General features: G+C 41.1%; 2 protein-coding genes across 3 annotated transcripts; one reads left to right on the top strand and one right to left on the bottom strand.

Moving 5' to 3' along the window:
* Nucleotides 1–828: 828 nt before the first annotated feature.
* Nucleotides 829–6044, bottom strand: LOC135113859 (uncharacterized). The gene is made up of 3 exons (XM_064029482.1): nt 5976–6044; nt 1233–5564; nt 829–1140 (listed from the first exon to the last, which is right to left on the bottom strand). Exons 1-2 carry the CDS (start codon nt 6042–6044, stop codon nt 4737–4739), a joined length of 897 nt encoding a protein of 298 aa, XP_063885552.1. The 3' UTR covers nt 829–1140; nt 1233–4736.
* Nucleotides 6045–7672: 1628 nt separating this feature from the next.
* Nucleotides 7673–16220, top strand: LOC135113785 (uncharacterized). Of its 2 annotated transcripts, none has more exons than XM_064029373.1 (14): nt 7673–8019; nt 8449–8494; nt 8725–8901; nt 9486–9639; nt 10134–10278; nt 10418–10953; nt 11263–11346; nt 11655–11797; nt 11987–12158; nt 12780–12934; nt 13320–13436; nt 14136–14217; nt 14766–14881; nt 15700–16220. In XM_064029373.1, exons 1-14 carry the CDS (start codon nt 7901–7903, stop codon nt 15823–15825), a joined length of 2172 nt encoding a protein of 723 aa, XP_063885443.1. In that variant the 5' UTR covers nt 7673–7900; the 3' UTR covers nt 15826–16220. The 2 variants fall into 2 exon arrangements, with proteins under 2 accessions (XP_063885443.1, XP_063885442.1); XM_064029372.1 differs by having other exon boundaries at nt 7678–8019; nt 14763–14881.
* Nucleotides 16221–16930: the final 710 nt, after the last annotated feature.

Genomic DNA, 16930 nt, shown 5'->3' on the forward strand with positions numbered 1-16930 from the left:
TGCTTGAAGAGAGTGCATACACACACACACACAGACACACACACACACACACACACACACACATCATTAAGTAGGTGGATCTCACGCGCCACTACTCACTTTCAACTCATTAGCTCATACCTTCTCGTTCCCTGTGGGCTGACGTGCAGATCATCGCTCGCTAAGTGCAAAAACTTGGCCATAAACTCCAACCTTAACTGGGACATTACTCTGAATACGCTCTGGGATGTTTATGAGACTTCCTCTTTACTGTCTCCCACCTACCACTGCTCCACTGCTCGCTCGCCTCCAAGGATGTGTGTGTCTGTGGGTGTATGTCTTGAAATTCAGTGATAATTAATGAACGTAATGATGATGATTAGAATGATGGACATGGCAGCTAGGTAACTTGTAATGGATTATTGTTGTTGTTGTTGCTGCTGCTTCTGCTGCTGTCATTGTCGTTTTAGTATATGATAAGCAGAATCAAAGGTGCACCAATTGCAGTTACGTACGTTGTTTTTCGTTATAACTTTTGCCATTGGAGGAGAAGAAGAAGAAGAGAAGCAGGAAACGTAGGAATGTGAAATTAGATAGATGTAAAAGGAAGAACTGGAGGACGAGGATCGCGAGGAAAAAGATGAATGATAATGAAGTGGAGACAAGTGCAGGAAGTGAAGACGGGGACAGATGGAAAGACGCAGTGCAGATGCCGCAGATTAACATGACAGCTGCAAAGTTGGTAAAGAGAACGTGTTAAGTTTTACTCACCTCCCAAGACCAATATCATTCCTGTATACCAAGCAGGATGTGGATGTAGATCTGGATGTGATAGATGGAAAGTTCAGAGGCTTTCTGGCCCTTTATTGAAAAGTGTTCCTTTATAAAATATGAAAGACCACAAGTTTTGACCTTAACCACAAATAAGAACATAAGAACATAAGAAATAAGGGAAGCTGCAAGAAGCGACCAGGCTTACACGTGGCAGTCCCTGTATGAAACACTCCTACCTATTTCCATCTGTTATCCCCATCCATAAACTTGTCTAATCTTCTCTTAAAGCTCTCTAGTGTCCTAGCACTAACTACATGATTACTGAGTCCGTTCCACTCATCTACCACTCTATTCGAGAACCAATTTTTTCCTATCTCCTTCCTAAACCTAAATTTTTCAAGCTTGAACCCGTTATTTCTTGTTCTACCCTGGTTGCTGATCTATTCGAGAACCAATTTTTTCCTATCTCCTTCCTAAACCTAAATTTTTCAAGCTTGAACCCGTTATTTCTTGTTCTACCCTGGTTGCTGATCCTAAGAATTTTGCTTACATCTCCCTTGTTATAACCCTTATACCACTTAAAGACTTCTATCAGGTCCCCTCTTAACCTACGTCTCTCTAGAGAATGTAAATTTAACCGCTTCAACCTCGCTTCGTAAGGAATACTCCTCATCCCCTGTATCCTTTTAGTCATTCTCCTCTGTACTGATTCTAATAGACCTATATCTTTCCTGTAATGTGGGGACCAGAACTGCACAGCGTAGTCTAGATGAGGTCTGACCAGCGCCAAGTATAACTTTAATATTACTTCCGGCCTTCTACTTTTAACACTCCTAAAAATGAATCCTAGTACCCTATTTGCCTTGTTTCTGGCTTCTATGCATTGTTTCCCTAGACGGAGTTCAGAGCTAACTATAACTCCTAAATCTTTCTCGTACCCTGTACCTACCAGAGTTTGGGTGTTTAATGTGTACCTATTGTGTGGGTTTCCTCTACCTACGCTAAGGACTTTGCATTTATCGATATTAAATTGCAATTTATCGATATTAAATTGCAATTTATCGATATTAAATAACAAATGAACTCCTGGCCTCTGTACAGCTGAGATGCCAAAGTTTAGCGTGGCTTCTACCTTTTCGAGTTTCATCATTCCCTCTATAGTTCTTACCGCCACGCTGAAATCAAGCGTTGAATTACTCTTGACTGGAAATTACAGTAAGACGAGAACTATTTAACTAGAGTAACCCTAGACAATCTGATGCAACGAAACTAAAATCTAATAGATATGTTTGTTGAACTATTTATTCCCTCCATCCCTTCTTCCCTCCCGTCTCTACACAAATGTGACGTTATTTCTTCCCTTCCCTGCATCTCGGAATTATAAACTAGACTCTCCATGGCTGCCGCTGAAACACAGGCAGGACATGTTACACAAAGGCTTATCGTGCTGCCCTTCCTTGCTCTTCCAGGACGATAGAAGCTCCACCGCAGCATATCAAGCAGGACAACAGCATAAGAGGGGATGCACTACAGCCACGCGGGGTTCTGGAAAAAGGAAGAAACAGATGATCCAGTCAGTATTCATGAGGTGACGCATAAAGGTTCATTAAGGCGCATAAAGGTATTAAAATTCTTCGTAATGATGTTTTTCATGCCCTCGCTGGCCTAAACCCTCGGAAGGCTTATGGACCTGATGGGGTCCCTCCTATTGTTCTCCGAAACTCTGCCTCCGTGCTTGCACCTTGCCTAGTCAAACTCTTTCAGCTCTGTCTGTCAACATCTACCTTTCCTTCTTGCTGGAAGTTTGCCTACATTCAACCTGTTCCTAAAAAGGGTGACCGTTCTAGTCCCTCAAACTACCGTCCTATTGCTTTAATTTCCTGCTTATCTAAAGTTTTTGAATCTATCCTCAACAGGAAGATTCTTAAACATCTATCACTTCACAACCTTCTATCTGATCGCCAGTATGGGTTCCGTCAAGGCCGCTCTACTGGTGATCTTCTGGCTTTCCTTACTGAGTCTTGGTCATCCTCTTTTAGAGACTTCGGTGAAACTTTTGCTGTTGCCTTGGACATATCAAAAACCTTTGATAGAGTCTGGCACAAAGCTTTGATTTTCAAACTACCCTCCTACGGTTTCTATCCTTCTCTCTGTAACTTCATCTCAAGTTTCCTTTCTGACCGTTCTATTGCTGCTGTGGTAGACGGTCACTGTTCTTCTCCTAAATCTATTAACAGTGGTGTTCCTCAGGGTTCTGTCCTGTCACCCACTCTCTTCTTATTATTCATTAATGATCTTCTAAACCAAACTTCTTGTCCTATCCACTCCTATGCTGATGATACCACCCTGCACTTTTCCACGTCTTTTCATAGACGTCCAACCCTTCAGGAGGTAAACATATCACGCAGGGAAGCCACAGAACGCCTGACTTCTGATCTTTCTAAAATTTCTGATTGGGGCAGAGCAAACTTGGTATAGTTCAATGCCTCAAAAACTCAATTCCTCCATCTATCAACTCGACACAATCTTCCAGACAACTATCCTCTTTTCTTCAATGACACTCAACTGTCCCCCTCTTCTACACTGAACATCCTCGGTCTGTCCTTTACTTATAATCTGAACTGGAAACTTCACATCTCATCTCTAGCTAAAACAGCTTCTATGAAGTTAGGTGTTCTGAGACGTCTCCGCCAGTTTTTCTCACCCCCCCAGCTGCTAACTCTGTACAAGGGCCTTATCCGTCCATGTATGGAGTATGCTTCACATGTCTGGGGGGGTTCCACTCATACTGCTGTTCTAGACAGGGTGGAATCAAAAGCTTTTCGTCTCATCAACTCCTCTCCTCTGTCTTCAGCCCCTCTCTCACCGCCGCAATGTTGCATCTCTAGCTGTCTTCTACCGCTATTTTCATGCCAACTGCTCTTCTGATCTTGCTAACTGCATGCCTCCCCTCCTCCCGCGGCCTCGCTGCACAAGACTTTCTTCTTTCTCTCACTCCTATTCTGTCCACCTCTCTAACGCAAGAGTTAACCAGTATTCTCAATCATTCATCCCTTTCTCTGGTAAACTCTGGAACTCCTTGCCTGCTTCTGTATTTCCACCTTCCTATGACTTGAATTCCTTCAAGAGGGAGGTTTCAAGACACTTATCCACCAATTTTTGACCACTGCTTTGACCCTTTTAAGGGACTGGCATCCACCAATTTTTGACCACTGCTTTGACCCTTTTAAGGGACTGGCATTTCAGTGGGCATTTTTTTTTTTATTAGATTTTTGTTGCCCTTGGCCAGTATCCTTCCTACATAAAAAAAAAAAAAAAAAAAAAGCATGAGGATGTGGAATCAGCGTCTTCCGGCTCGAGGCAGCAAGTTGAGACGCCGTGACTCAAGCGGTGGCAGCTCCGAACGTAGACTTCGCCAGCTTCACGGTGAGGTTCGCTTCCTGCAGACGGCTGAGCACATTCTGGGACCTTAGAGGGCCGGAACACTCATGAGAACTCCATCCTGTTTGTAAAAGGCAGGGTAATGAGTAATTTGATCTGGAGGGATAACCTTGTCATGAAATTGAGTCAAAGTAGTGTCTTCCTGTTGAGCCTCAGTGAGAAGTTTTTCAGAAAATATTTGATTGAGTTCAAGTGGGGATGGGCTCTTCTTTGGAAGTGAGAAAGACTGATCAGATTTCCTTGCTTGTGCACGAATAGTGGCACAAACAGGGAATAAGCCTGGTTGTTGCTCTTCTAACTGTACAGTGGGGTTATCCATCAGCATTGTGTCACTAATTACCAAAGGGGGAGTCACCTTACTGCCAGCTAGGTCATTAGCGAGGAGTAGTTGAGCATTAGGGATGGGTAAGGCTGGTTCTTCACTAACTCCTATTATCACTTCACCTCTTACTAGTGGGCTATCAAGATGTACTTTAGCTAATGCAATGGGGAAGGGGTCATGGAAGTCTTTTAAATATACCTTTTCACCTGTGTAACACTGTTCAATACCAGGGACTGCTGACTTCAGCACTAGGGACTGAGCTGAACAGGTGTCTCTTGACAATCTTAACTGGGTGATCCTTGTTATCAATGCTGATGGTGCCTACAGACCTGAAAGGCTCAAACAAGTCTTTAGGTACAGGGAAGGAGGGAAGAGCTTGTATGGAAGCAACTGGCTTGGCAGGATATGTTTGAGCTACCTTGCACTTGGGATTAGGACAGTTCTTTATGAGGTGCCCCGGCTGTTTACAAAAAGCACAAAATAGAGGTGGTCGAGTACTACTGCCGGTCATTTTACCAACCCCTGAGTTACCCGAGTTTATCTTACCACTAGGAGTCTCGGTCAGCTTGTCTGAGGTTGCCTTGCGATTCACCAGGGAGAAAAGGTCCGCTAACTGAGCGACTTTGAGAAGATCTGTTTCTTCTTTGTTGGTGATGTGTAACATTACTGAGTAAGGGAGCTTACGCATGAACTCTTCTAAGGCTAAGAGATTTACTAATTCGTCGTACGTGGTTATCGCGGCTGACTTAAGCCAACGCTTGAGAGCCCTCAGTTTCTCTGAGGCAAACTCTAGATAGGTTTGTTGCGGAGTTTTGAACATTTTTCGAAAAGACTGACGGTATCCTTCTGTGGTAATGGAGTACGCCGCTAGGATGCCCTGTTTGACACAGTCGTAATCCGTGTTGTTTTCGAGGCCGTTCAAAATAGTTAAAGCCTTTTGGCTGAGTTTGGGTTTAAGAAGCCAAGGCCAGTCTTCTCGGGGCAGTTCAAAATGTACTGCTGTGTCCTCGAACTGTCCAAAGAAAGTTTCGGGGTCTTTGTCAGAGAACTGAGGGAGTAGTGAGAGATATTTAGTTAACTTTTGTTTGAGGTCAGCTGTGGTGGTTGATCGAGATTTTAATTGTGCGAGTTGGGTCTCGTGGATTCTTTCTTTTTCTCTCTCCTCTCTTTCTTTTTCCTCCTTTTCTTTTACATATGCCAGATCTCTTTCCGCTTTTTCTTTTTGAAAAGCTAGTTCTTCTCGCCTTAGTTCTCTCTCTTCTCTCTCTCTTTCTCTTGCTGCCATTAGTTTCAGCTTTTCGAGTTCGAGCATTAAACTGGCGTCGTGCTGTGAAGCAGCACTAGTGGCTTCACCTCCAAGGTGAACCAGGATTTGAGTTCGGAGTTCTTCCTTCCGAATGTCAGACGGATATGAGAGATCAAACTGTCGGGCTATGTACTTTAAATCATTCTTTGTCACTTTGGCAGTTTGTAGCTCCGCCACAGAAGGATTACTGCAAAATGCGTCCAAGTTTAACTCATGCGACATGATTAATGAGCGTGATTAATGAGCGTGAGGTCAATTGAACCAAATCAAGTGTGTCTGAGCCCTACACTGAAACCTGATCCAAGACCTAGGTTCGCCACCACGAGTCGGAAGGACCCGCGTGAACGACAGGTTCGAAACCACGAGTCGGAGGGAAATGAGTTGACCCGCGTGCATCGACAGAGACTCGTTTTTGAGTCTAGTTGAGTCAAGCTTAGCAACGCCTTAACTGTGCTTCTGAAGAGGCAACGAATCGAAGAAGTGTAGCGATAACCACTGCCCCAAAATGACTACCATAGAACTAACACTTAAGCACTTGTAATGGCTTGCCGTATTCGCTGCTTTCAAGCAAAGAGTGGAACGCAAGTTCCCAAGTTTTAAGGAGTCTCGGAGTTCGGGGTGAAGGTCACTACTAGGGGAATCGAAGGTCACTACTAGGGGAATCGAACCGACATTAAAGCAACACTGGAAATCAATTGTTAGGTTTTTAACGCTTTTATGACTAGACGCCGGTACCTCGCGTACTTTTAAAGCGGAAAAACGCAAAAATTCACCAACAAAGAAATAAGCACAACTTCATATACACTCGAGAGCATGAAACGAACTAGTGTAGTTATATGTATGTGTAAACATGTGTAATATCCCGGATGGGCCCCCAATTGTTACGTGTGAGCATACACTGAACTCTAGGGGATGGACCATGAAGGGGTGTTGCTCACACTAACAATGGAAGGGTTAAAAGAAAAGAGAAAAGGAGACATTTTAACTGCTATTTAATATCTTAAAGTTAACCCTTAAATTAAGTAACAATACAAAATTGAAGATTATTTAAGTAAGTAAAAGTAACAAGGAGTGGCAATCTGAACTGGACTGAATAACTTAAAAGACTGGTTCAGTTAATAACTTAAGCCAAGTTAGTAAATGCATATAGATACAAATTACAAAAATAAACACCTTTACATATACATAATAGAAAATAAATATAAATGTGTTTGTGTGTGTGTGTGTGTGTGGGTGTGTAACACTGGTGTAACTCTTACCACCGCTCTCGAGTGTATATGAGGCTCCCAGCGTATGCCAAGGCGACCTCAGAGCTGTAGCGACCCTTGGAGGAGACTGAAGCTCGATGGAACTCCACCCCTCGTTATCGGCTTGGTAGCCTGCTAGAGGTCACGTATCCAGTATGCCTCAAGCTATACACGTGGCAGCGCCACGAGTTGAGAGGCAGGCACCTGGTTCCGTGGTAGAGTAGTCACGTGTGTGACAAATACAAACAATTTTAAACCGTCAAATAAACTCACCGTTCGCGAAAATATTCTAACGTGTATTTTGAAATTGCCGCGTGACTGGATATGTAAGGGAAAGTGGAAAGCCAGGAAGCGCCACAATCATAATGTTATTCAGTCTTGGAAGATGATTGAGTTACCCCGGTTAGCATCCAAAACTGGAAAGGTGTGGATATTCTTTAAGTAAAACGTCGACCTGCTATACCATGGAACTGAGGTTTCATAAGCGAGTGGGGTTGTTCGTCCTAGTGGAAACATTGTTGATTGACCATTCTATAATTATCATATTAGCCAATATAACAAATAGTTTACCTAAAGGAACTGGTGTGTGATTATTGTACGACACTATACGCAGATTATCAACTTCCAAGAGGAATTATTCTGCGATTACGTTGGAAGTGGTAAACTATTCTGTAATTATCGAACTTACCGCTATAAAGAAACTCTATCTATAATCATCACTAATCCGAAATTATTGTACTCGACACTACAAAGATAATTTACATGAACGAATGAAATGTGTATTGTCATAAACCATACAACCATCTTTCCCTTACTCTAGGTGCGGCGTTGATGCTGGTAACAGTGGTGGGGATCCCGGCACACAGCCAGCAGGCATCGGCAGCATCCTTCCGCCTGGTCACCGCTTACACGTTAAACCGAACTGATGACTCCACTCAAACATTTCTCAGGTAACACTTAATACGCCGCACCGAAGATGGATAGATAAGTACTATTACTTGTATATTTTCAGTCTTAAAGTTAGAGAAAAGTGTGATTTTCTTTTAATGAATTGTACATGAATATCTCAAAAGCTCATGGAAGGATGCATGAACTTGGGAAAGGTTAGGAATCACTGCCCTATATGATATACCAATAGCGTGAAAATAACAGCTATAGGACACTTCTTTATTACATGTCTATAAATTCAATATAATGAGACTATTTGGTCGTGGTCCTTCAGCGACATGTCATTTAAGTGGTTTGGTCAGGGTAGAAATTATTTCTAAGTGAACTAATGTATTAGAGAGAGAGAGAGAGAGAGAGAGAGAGAGAGAGAGAGAGAGAGAGAGAGAGAGAGAGAGAGAGAGACTGAAGCTTCAACTTTTCTTGTATTTCAGAGTGGGGACCTCTCCCTCCACCCGGTCCCTTACCTTGGCTCTGCAGGTGGGTGGGTGCATAACCTAACGTGTCTTAAAAGAAGGAACAATACACTAACTAAATTTAATGACGTTTTTTTCAATTTAAGACTCAAGCTGAACACCTGCTGGAATAAATCACACACACACACACACACACACACACACACACACACACACACACACACACACACACACACACACACACACACACACCTCCTCCCACTCGCCTAATGTAAGATGTCATTGTTTTCACAGACTGACCTGACTAACTGTGGATGCAATGTCACCGGGAATTACTCAGGTCGCGTCCTCCAGGTGACAGGTGGCTACACAGGTGATGCGCTCAAAGTCGTGGCGCAGAGGTACCAGCATGTGGGGGGCGTTGGATCAGCTGAGGAGTTGGTGAGCGTAGCGTGGCACCCCGAGGAAGAGGTGAGAGAGCGTGAGAATATTACCTTATAGATTTTCTTGTTATATTTTTATTATATATATATATATATATATATATATATATATATATATACTCGTATATATATATATATATATATATATATATATATATATATATATATATATATATATATATATATATATATATATATATATATATATATATATATATATATATATATATATATATATTGTTTTGTCTTTATTTTTTTTTATTTTTCCTGTATGTCATGTTTAGTTTTATCTGTTGCCTTGTCTTCCTATATTTATTTTTATTTGGTAGTTTATTAATATATTTATTCATTATTTTCTTTTAATGCGTATGCGTGAGGAAGACTTGCAAAAGGCAAAAAAAAAAAAAAAAACTATTTAAATATCCATAGTTTCTGCTTACAAAGTACCACAGCAATAGAAATCTGATCTTTAACATTTGCATCTCATTATTATCTTCATATATTACATACTACCATTGCTTCATCATTCCTATAGAAAAAAAAAAACATACAAAATTCTTGTCATGCCACTCTGAAATAAAAGAGATGAGGTCACACTATTCCTTCCTCTAGATGCTGTTCATGGCGGCTCCCAGGACCACCCTCAGCCTGGCCAGCGGGCATGAGGGCCAGGCGGGGCAGTGGTGGCGGCTGTGGTTGAGAGGCGGTGAGGAAGAGCGCGGCAAGGCCTCCAGTGGTGACCCCGCGCCGCCTCAGCTTGACCAAGGTGTGTAAGTGTGTGTGTGTGTGTGTGTGTGTGTGTGTGTGTGAAGAGGTGGAGCTGATGGGCCTCGCAGTGTATTGAGTGTACGTATACATTTTTATTAAACAGGGAATTATTGTTATTATTATTATTATTATTATTACTATTATTATCATTATTATTATTATTATTATTATTATTATTATTATTATTATTATTTGGTGGTTTAGATCCTCTGCAAACCTATATTGCTTTTCATTATCTCAAATCAAAATTAAATAGCACTGCGCAAGATATGACCGTTAGTTAAGATTTTTTCGGTTAAATTTAATGTTAGGATGGGAAAAAAAAGAAAAAGAAAAAGGAAGAAATAAAAATTGCATAAAATATGAAAGGCATTGCTATAGTCGGAGTCGTAATTTTCCTTTCTAAAAGATGCAACCATAGATTTCTTTATAAAGGAGTCTATGATATACCTTGAGGCAACGAATTAAAAGGATTGTTTATACCTCGTATAGAGCGAGACGCAGCCGGAACCGAGGCAGGACGGGGCGTGGTGGTGCGCACTCAGTTCTCTGAATCCATCTTTGGCGTATCTTTGGACTCGCTGATGCCGGGGAAGCGTCGGCGTCTCCTGAACCTCACCGTCACGCCACACACTGGGTAGGTTTGCAGTCATGTGTTTGAAGGTGCCAATACTTCATTTGTTTCGAAAAAAAGTTTTCTGTAAAATGTCTTTTCAAGCACTGATAGATTACATTAGACAATTGTTTATAACCATGAGTCCTCTCTTAACTTTCAGAGAACACTGGCAGGTGAGCCTACATGTGCCAATTATCTCTACAGCCCTCGAGTGGGAGACGAAGCTCTGGAAAAATCAGGGCAAGCAACATTGGGAAGTTAATGGGGAAGTCAAGTCTACCAAATCTGACATATCGTTAGAATTCGTTCACTTCAAGCAGGAGAAGCAGGACGAGGAGACTCAGGTCACGGATGACAGAGGTGAGGCTGGCAGGTGTGATGCTGAAGGTTGTGGGGACGGCAATGTCAAGGAGCCAAAAGCCAAGTCGCGGCACCACGTCGACAGTGATTGCGACTCAGATTTAAGAAAAGAACAGACAGTAGACCAGAATGAAGTTTGTAGTGGTCGAGATCATAAATCAGAAGACTTAAAGCAAAATGATCATGATTCCGTAATGTTAAATGTAGACGAAGAATGTTCCAGGAAAGCGGAGTGTGATGGACCGGAAGAGTCAGTGTCAAGTGAAGCTGTTCAAGAGACTACACAAAAATTAACTTCCCGGGTTTTCAGCCTTTCTTCCAACATGAAAACTTTCGGTAAGTACGTCCACACTTCATGTAGAACGAAATTTGACTATTAAGGGAAAATTTAATGATACGTTTCTTATGATGTTAGTAAGTCCTTTTATTCAGGTCTTTTTATATACTTGATTTCTTGCAAATAAGAATTTATAATTAAAAAAAGTTGTTCGCTATACCTTTTGAAATCATAACTATTTGGATAGTACTGTTCTAATATTTTTTGTCGGTCGCGTCATCAGTGCCACAGTAGTGTACTTGAGTTGTTTACTTACCTGTACCTCACGACACCCTCCCTTTATCTCCCTCCACGCACCGCACGCATAGTCTCATCTGACGGAGGACGCTGGATTCGGATCCTGCAGCGCACACACCTGGCATTCTGTCCTCTCGTTGGCTGGAACTTGAACCGTGAGTGAACCGGAGCCTGAGAAGCTAAAGTTCAAAGCAAGAGAGAGAGAGAGAGAGAGAGAGAGAGAGAGAGAGAGAGAGAGAGAGAGAGAGAGAGAGAGAGAGAGAGAGAGAGAGAGAGAGAGAGAGAGAGAGAGAGAGAGAGAGAGAGAGAGAGAGAGAGAGAGAGAGAGAGAGAGAGAGAGAGAGAGAGAGAGAGAGAGAGAGAGAGAGAGAGAGAGAGAGAGAGAGAGAGAGAGAGAAAAAAAATTATTTAAACTATACAAGAAAAATATTGCAAAAATATTTTTTATCACTTTGAATTCTAGAAATATTTCGGTTCAATCGTGACTGGACTGGGTGGGAGTACGTGGTGAACACCTGGGAGTGGGGCAACATGGTGGTGAAGGCGGAGTGGGGCGTCTCTCTCCTGCAGTGGTACCAGAAAACTTTCAGCTTCTCTTTCGACCAGGTAAGTTCCACCTCTCTCTCTCTCTCTCTCTCTCTCTCTCTCTCTCTCTCTCTCTCTCTCTCTCTCTCTCTCTCTCTCTCTCTCTCAGTGGATATTTTCATGCTGGATAATTATTTTAGGTGAGGAATCTTTGTGGGTAGAAATAAGTCATTTTTTTCTTTTTTTCTCCTCCTTTGTGTTCACCTCCAGGCGGCGGCGCTCCCCTCCACGCAGCTGGTCCTGGATTTCCGTGACTGGTGGAGCTACAAGGTGTGGCTGAAGTGGCCGGTCCTCGCGTCCTCCCTCGCCGCTTCCCTCACGCTTGGTCGCGACAGTCACACACTGCTGGGCGAGTCAGACCGTGTGGGGGTGACGTGGGAAGGCAAGGAGAGAGTGACGGGGTGGATCAGCTCAGTATTGAATGATGCTCCGTGTTTTTTTTGTTCGCATGACTTGATTGACTCGACTTTTATTGTTTGTCTTTATCTTGTATCTTGAACTTGCTAGTGGGGATTATTGTTATAATTGTTATTATTATTATTATTATTATTATTATTATTATTATTATTATTATTTATTTGTTTATTTTTCTTTTGGTATGATTTTTGTAAAGGATTATATTTTGTAACTTCATCTGATTTGTTATTCGTTGGTTCTTTATCGTCCCTGATTCTCTCTCTCTCTCTCTCTCTCTCTCTCTCTCTCTCTCTCTCTCTCTCTCTCTCTCTCTCTCTCTCTCTCTCTCTCTCTCTTTTATATGCACTTTCTTTTTCATTATCAACTACTTTACTATTTAATATTACTGCATTAGTATTCCTTATTAATTTATTTAGTTTTACCATCATTGTGCTCAGCTTTACTTCATTATACTATTTTTCCTTAGTGTTTATTAATGTATTTTTTTAATCTATCTTTATTCATTTATCTATTTATTTATTATCATTATTATTATCATTATCAATATCATCATCATCATTATTTTCATCCACAAATGTACTGTTAGTGAAGAAAGTGGACGAGTTTCTGGGTGAGGACGCCGGAAAGGTGGTGGCGCGGGTGGTAGCGCGACACACCCCTGCTGGCTTGGTGGTGACCTTCCACGCCGACACCGCCAGCATGCAGGAGCTCCACGATACCGTCACTGCCGTCCTTGCTCAGGTGCCTCGTGCTGGCGTCCTGCTGAGTGGTGAATGTGTGCTGACGGGGGTAGCGTGGTGGTGTAGTGTTGGGATGTAGTGATGGTGATTTAGTGTGGTCGCGGGGAGGTGTTGGTGGTGTAGGAGGTATATTATAGTGGTGATATGGTGGTGGTTCGATATGGGTAGTGTGGTAATGGTGATGGTGGAGATGGTGGAGGTGGAGCTGTGGTGGTGTGGCAGTAGTGTGGTAGTGTGTTAATGGTGTAGTAGGTGCAGCGGTGGTGCTTCGAGTATTTAACATAATCATTTGCTAGTCGTTTAGTTTATTTATTTACTTATTAATCCCAACTGAACGTGACTGGTGTTCTTGATTCATGATGACGACGCCTCCACCTCCCCATCAGGCCATGGAGAGCCCTGACCTGTGTGGCGAGGTGCCTGACCACGCCACGCTTCTGAAGTTCCTGCACGACTTCCTTGGACAGTCACCGGCGAGTCTCTGGGCGGATCTGCTGCAGGAAGTAAATGAGGAGCCTTTGCTGGGGTGGGAGGGCTACGGTTCTCAAGTATTTCTTGATGAATTAAGTTTTTACTTTGATGATCTGCATTGAAGTTTTGATAGGTCAGCTAGTTTAGTTAGTTAGTTGGTTGGTTAGTTAATTTTTTACATAGTTCGTTATTAACTGGTTTGTGATTAATTTGTTGTAAGTTACTAGTTAGTTATTGGTCAATGACTTAGTCGGTTAATCAATCACTCAGCTACTTATTTTGATACATAGTAAATTAATTAATTATAACTATAAAATAATTATTTCATTAGTACCTACTTAATGGTCATTCAATAAATTAGTCAATTATCAGTTAGTTTGCCTTTAGTTATGCACTATATCTAGTTAATTCATATATATATATATATATATATATATATATATATATATATATATATATATATATATATATATATATATATATATATATATATATATATATATATATATATATATATATATATATATATATATATATATATATATATATATATATATATATATATATATATATATATATATATATATATATATATATATATATATATATATATATATATATATATATATATATATATATATATATATATATATATATATATATATATATATATATATATTATACCTGCTCTTCATGCACACCCTTTTCCTGCCTTCGTTCCTTCACCCTAGGTCCGTCGCCTGCTGCTGGGGTCTGGCACCGAGGCAGACTTACATCACCTGCTGGAAGTTTTCAGGGAGGAAATGGGGACAGGTAATTAACAAACTCCTCCTCGCAGGTGTTGCATGTCTACCTGTAGCTGCTGCAGGTGACCGTGGCAGAGCAGGTACTGTTTCCTTCTTTACACCAGCATTCGGGCTGGTATAGATAGTTTCGGCTTTAAAATAGAAGCAGAGCAAAGACGAGACAATTCATAATGAAGAACTTCAAGAAAGAAGATAAATAAGTAGATGTCTAGATAAGCTCTCAAAACACAACAGGAATTTTAATTAGGCAACTGCTCGTACGTATATTAGATGAGATCATTACCTTAATTTGAAACGCGAAAGTAACTCAAATTTGTTGCTCAGGTAATTACGTACTGAAAATAGAAAAAAAAAGAAAAAGAAAAAAAGATCAGGACTCTCCCCAGAATTTAATTAATCAATGCCAGTAAAAAATATGCAGTAACCGGGCAGGTAATCCTGATCCGGGCAGCGAACACACACACACACACACATACACACACACACACTACTGCCACGCCAAGTGAATTCTTTTTTTTTTTTTTTTTCTTTTTTTTTTTTTTTTTTTTGCAGCAGAAGGCGTAGGATTGTGGGAGGCAGTATGGACGGTGCTGGAGCGGGCGGGGCTGCTGCGTTCCCGCGGCGAGGAGGTGGAGGTGGTGGTGCCCTCCGAGTGGATTAGGCTGGCGCAGGTGGGTGTTGTGGCTCGTGTTTTGAAAAGCTTTACTCTATCATCACGACTAAACTCCAAGGCCACAGTGATGATTTGGCGGCTTATCAAGAGTGTTTCTCGTGTTAATAATGTAGAAATATTGTTAATGTCACTAGAACAGTAAAAACACCCTTAAAAACCCGTCTAACTTCAACTGGAGCCATTTGAATGGAAAGGAGTTGCGCCACATGCATGTTTCAGAATATGGCTCAGTGAGTCATGGTGTGCTCAGTGGAAATATTAACTCTTTCAGTACTATATATAACATCCGAACCTCATCATATCCCTTCATAGACAATGGAGTGAATAAGACGTAATGATTTTGAATGAGTAGCTGTAGATTATTTAAAATGCTTTGATCACGAACGTGTCATCCTTCACTTGATAAAGTCCTCCAATGACTTGTGAAATATAGTGAAGTCGATGCCAGGATACTGAAGAAGTTAAGAGAGCATGACGACCTAGATTCATTTCAAGTCGTCTGTGTTAGTCTTGAACCTTGTTGGACAGAATGTATCCCATTTGCTTATCTTTGTGACTGTTTATCTTAGTGGCTGTATAGAGGCTAGGGATGTAAGCTTAAATCCTTAGGTGATTCAGTTACTTTACGAAGCTGAACACAAAGTGATAGGCAGAATTAAGGTAAGGAATATTTTGACTCGTGAAAAAAAAATAACTGATTTTATTTCTGGAGAAAGTTTTACTGGGCTGTGACTTGTAAACCAATAAATATCTGGATTGTGATAAAAAGAGTCCTATTCCGGGTTAATCCAACAGTGCGCATGTATTCCTCTGCAGGGGTGGTTCACTTGGGCTGTCATGGGAGGCGGCCGGCAGTGCGAAGGCAACACACTGATGGTTAACCTGGTGGATGCGCTGGCGGAGACCCTGAGGCGAAGTGGCAGCGGGCAAGCAACCTTTTGACCCACCAGTCAGACAAACTTTTATGTTCGTTCTGAAGGCAAATCAAAAGCAGGAATTTACCAAAACCATAAATAAATGACGTCATCGTACATCTGGCATCCATTCGTGTAGCTGCTATACAACACTATATTGTTTATTTATTTATTTTTTTACTTTGTGTTGATTAATTGCTTGCTTATTCTTAGAAAATATGTAGGCGATAATATCAACATAAATTATATACATGTATTCATTTCATTGGGACTATTCACTCCTGTTGCTACGTTCTCATGTTCGTTTGTATTGAAAAATGTTCCCTTAATTATCAATACACCCAACCATCAATAATTATTATAGTAATATCAAAATAAAATGTTCATTGTTAAATACTGGATCAAAATAAAGCCAATCAGGGACCTCGACACTTGCTTTACCATTTACGTAAGAAAGAAAACCCCGTTGAAAAAGCAGAATCAACTGGACTTCCGCGGGAAACTACAATAATCATCATCAGTCCACTGCTATTTCCTCCGCGTAAAAGCAATGCAAGATGTGCTACCTCGTTTTGGAGGTGTTTTCAGGACACAGGGAAGGAAGATGAAACCTGACTATCTTGCACCTCAAAGGTAAGAATGCCTTACAAATGTTAATAGTTGCTAGAGTCTGATTTTCTGTGTTTTAGTGCTGTGCAAGCTAATTATATAATGTCTACTCTACCAAGTCACTGATTGTAGATATAATATGCCCTTTTTTCGTGCCAAAATTGAAAAGAGCAACTGTTATATCAAAGTGAAAGCCTAGATCGTGTAAATCACACATGAAGTACAGGAGAGCAGGTTCTGGCACACCATATCAGGTTTCCGTTGTTGTCATATATGGTGTGGGCAATGACCCTGGTTTAGTCGTCCTGCTTAAGCCATGTGTGTATTGGTTTATAATTTTATCCATGGCATTGCGTCTGACATTATCATATGTTTGTATGTTTATGTTGTGGTTTTGTTTCTGACATTATTTCTGTTAGTATTATTCGTATATATATGTGGAGTGTGATGTGCGCTTCATGGCGTTAACTACCAATTAGGCAATCAGCCGTCTTGCCCGACCACTTGTATCACAACCCTAACTT

This window comes from Scylla paramamosain, chromosome 26 (assembly GCF_035594125.1).
Source record: "Scylla paramamosain isolate STU-SP2022 chromosome 26, ASM3559412v1, whole genome shotgun sequence".
Classification (NCBI taxonomy): Eukaryota; Metazoa; Arthropoda; class Malacostraca; order Decapoda; family Portunidae; genus Scylla; species Scylla paramamosain.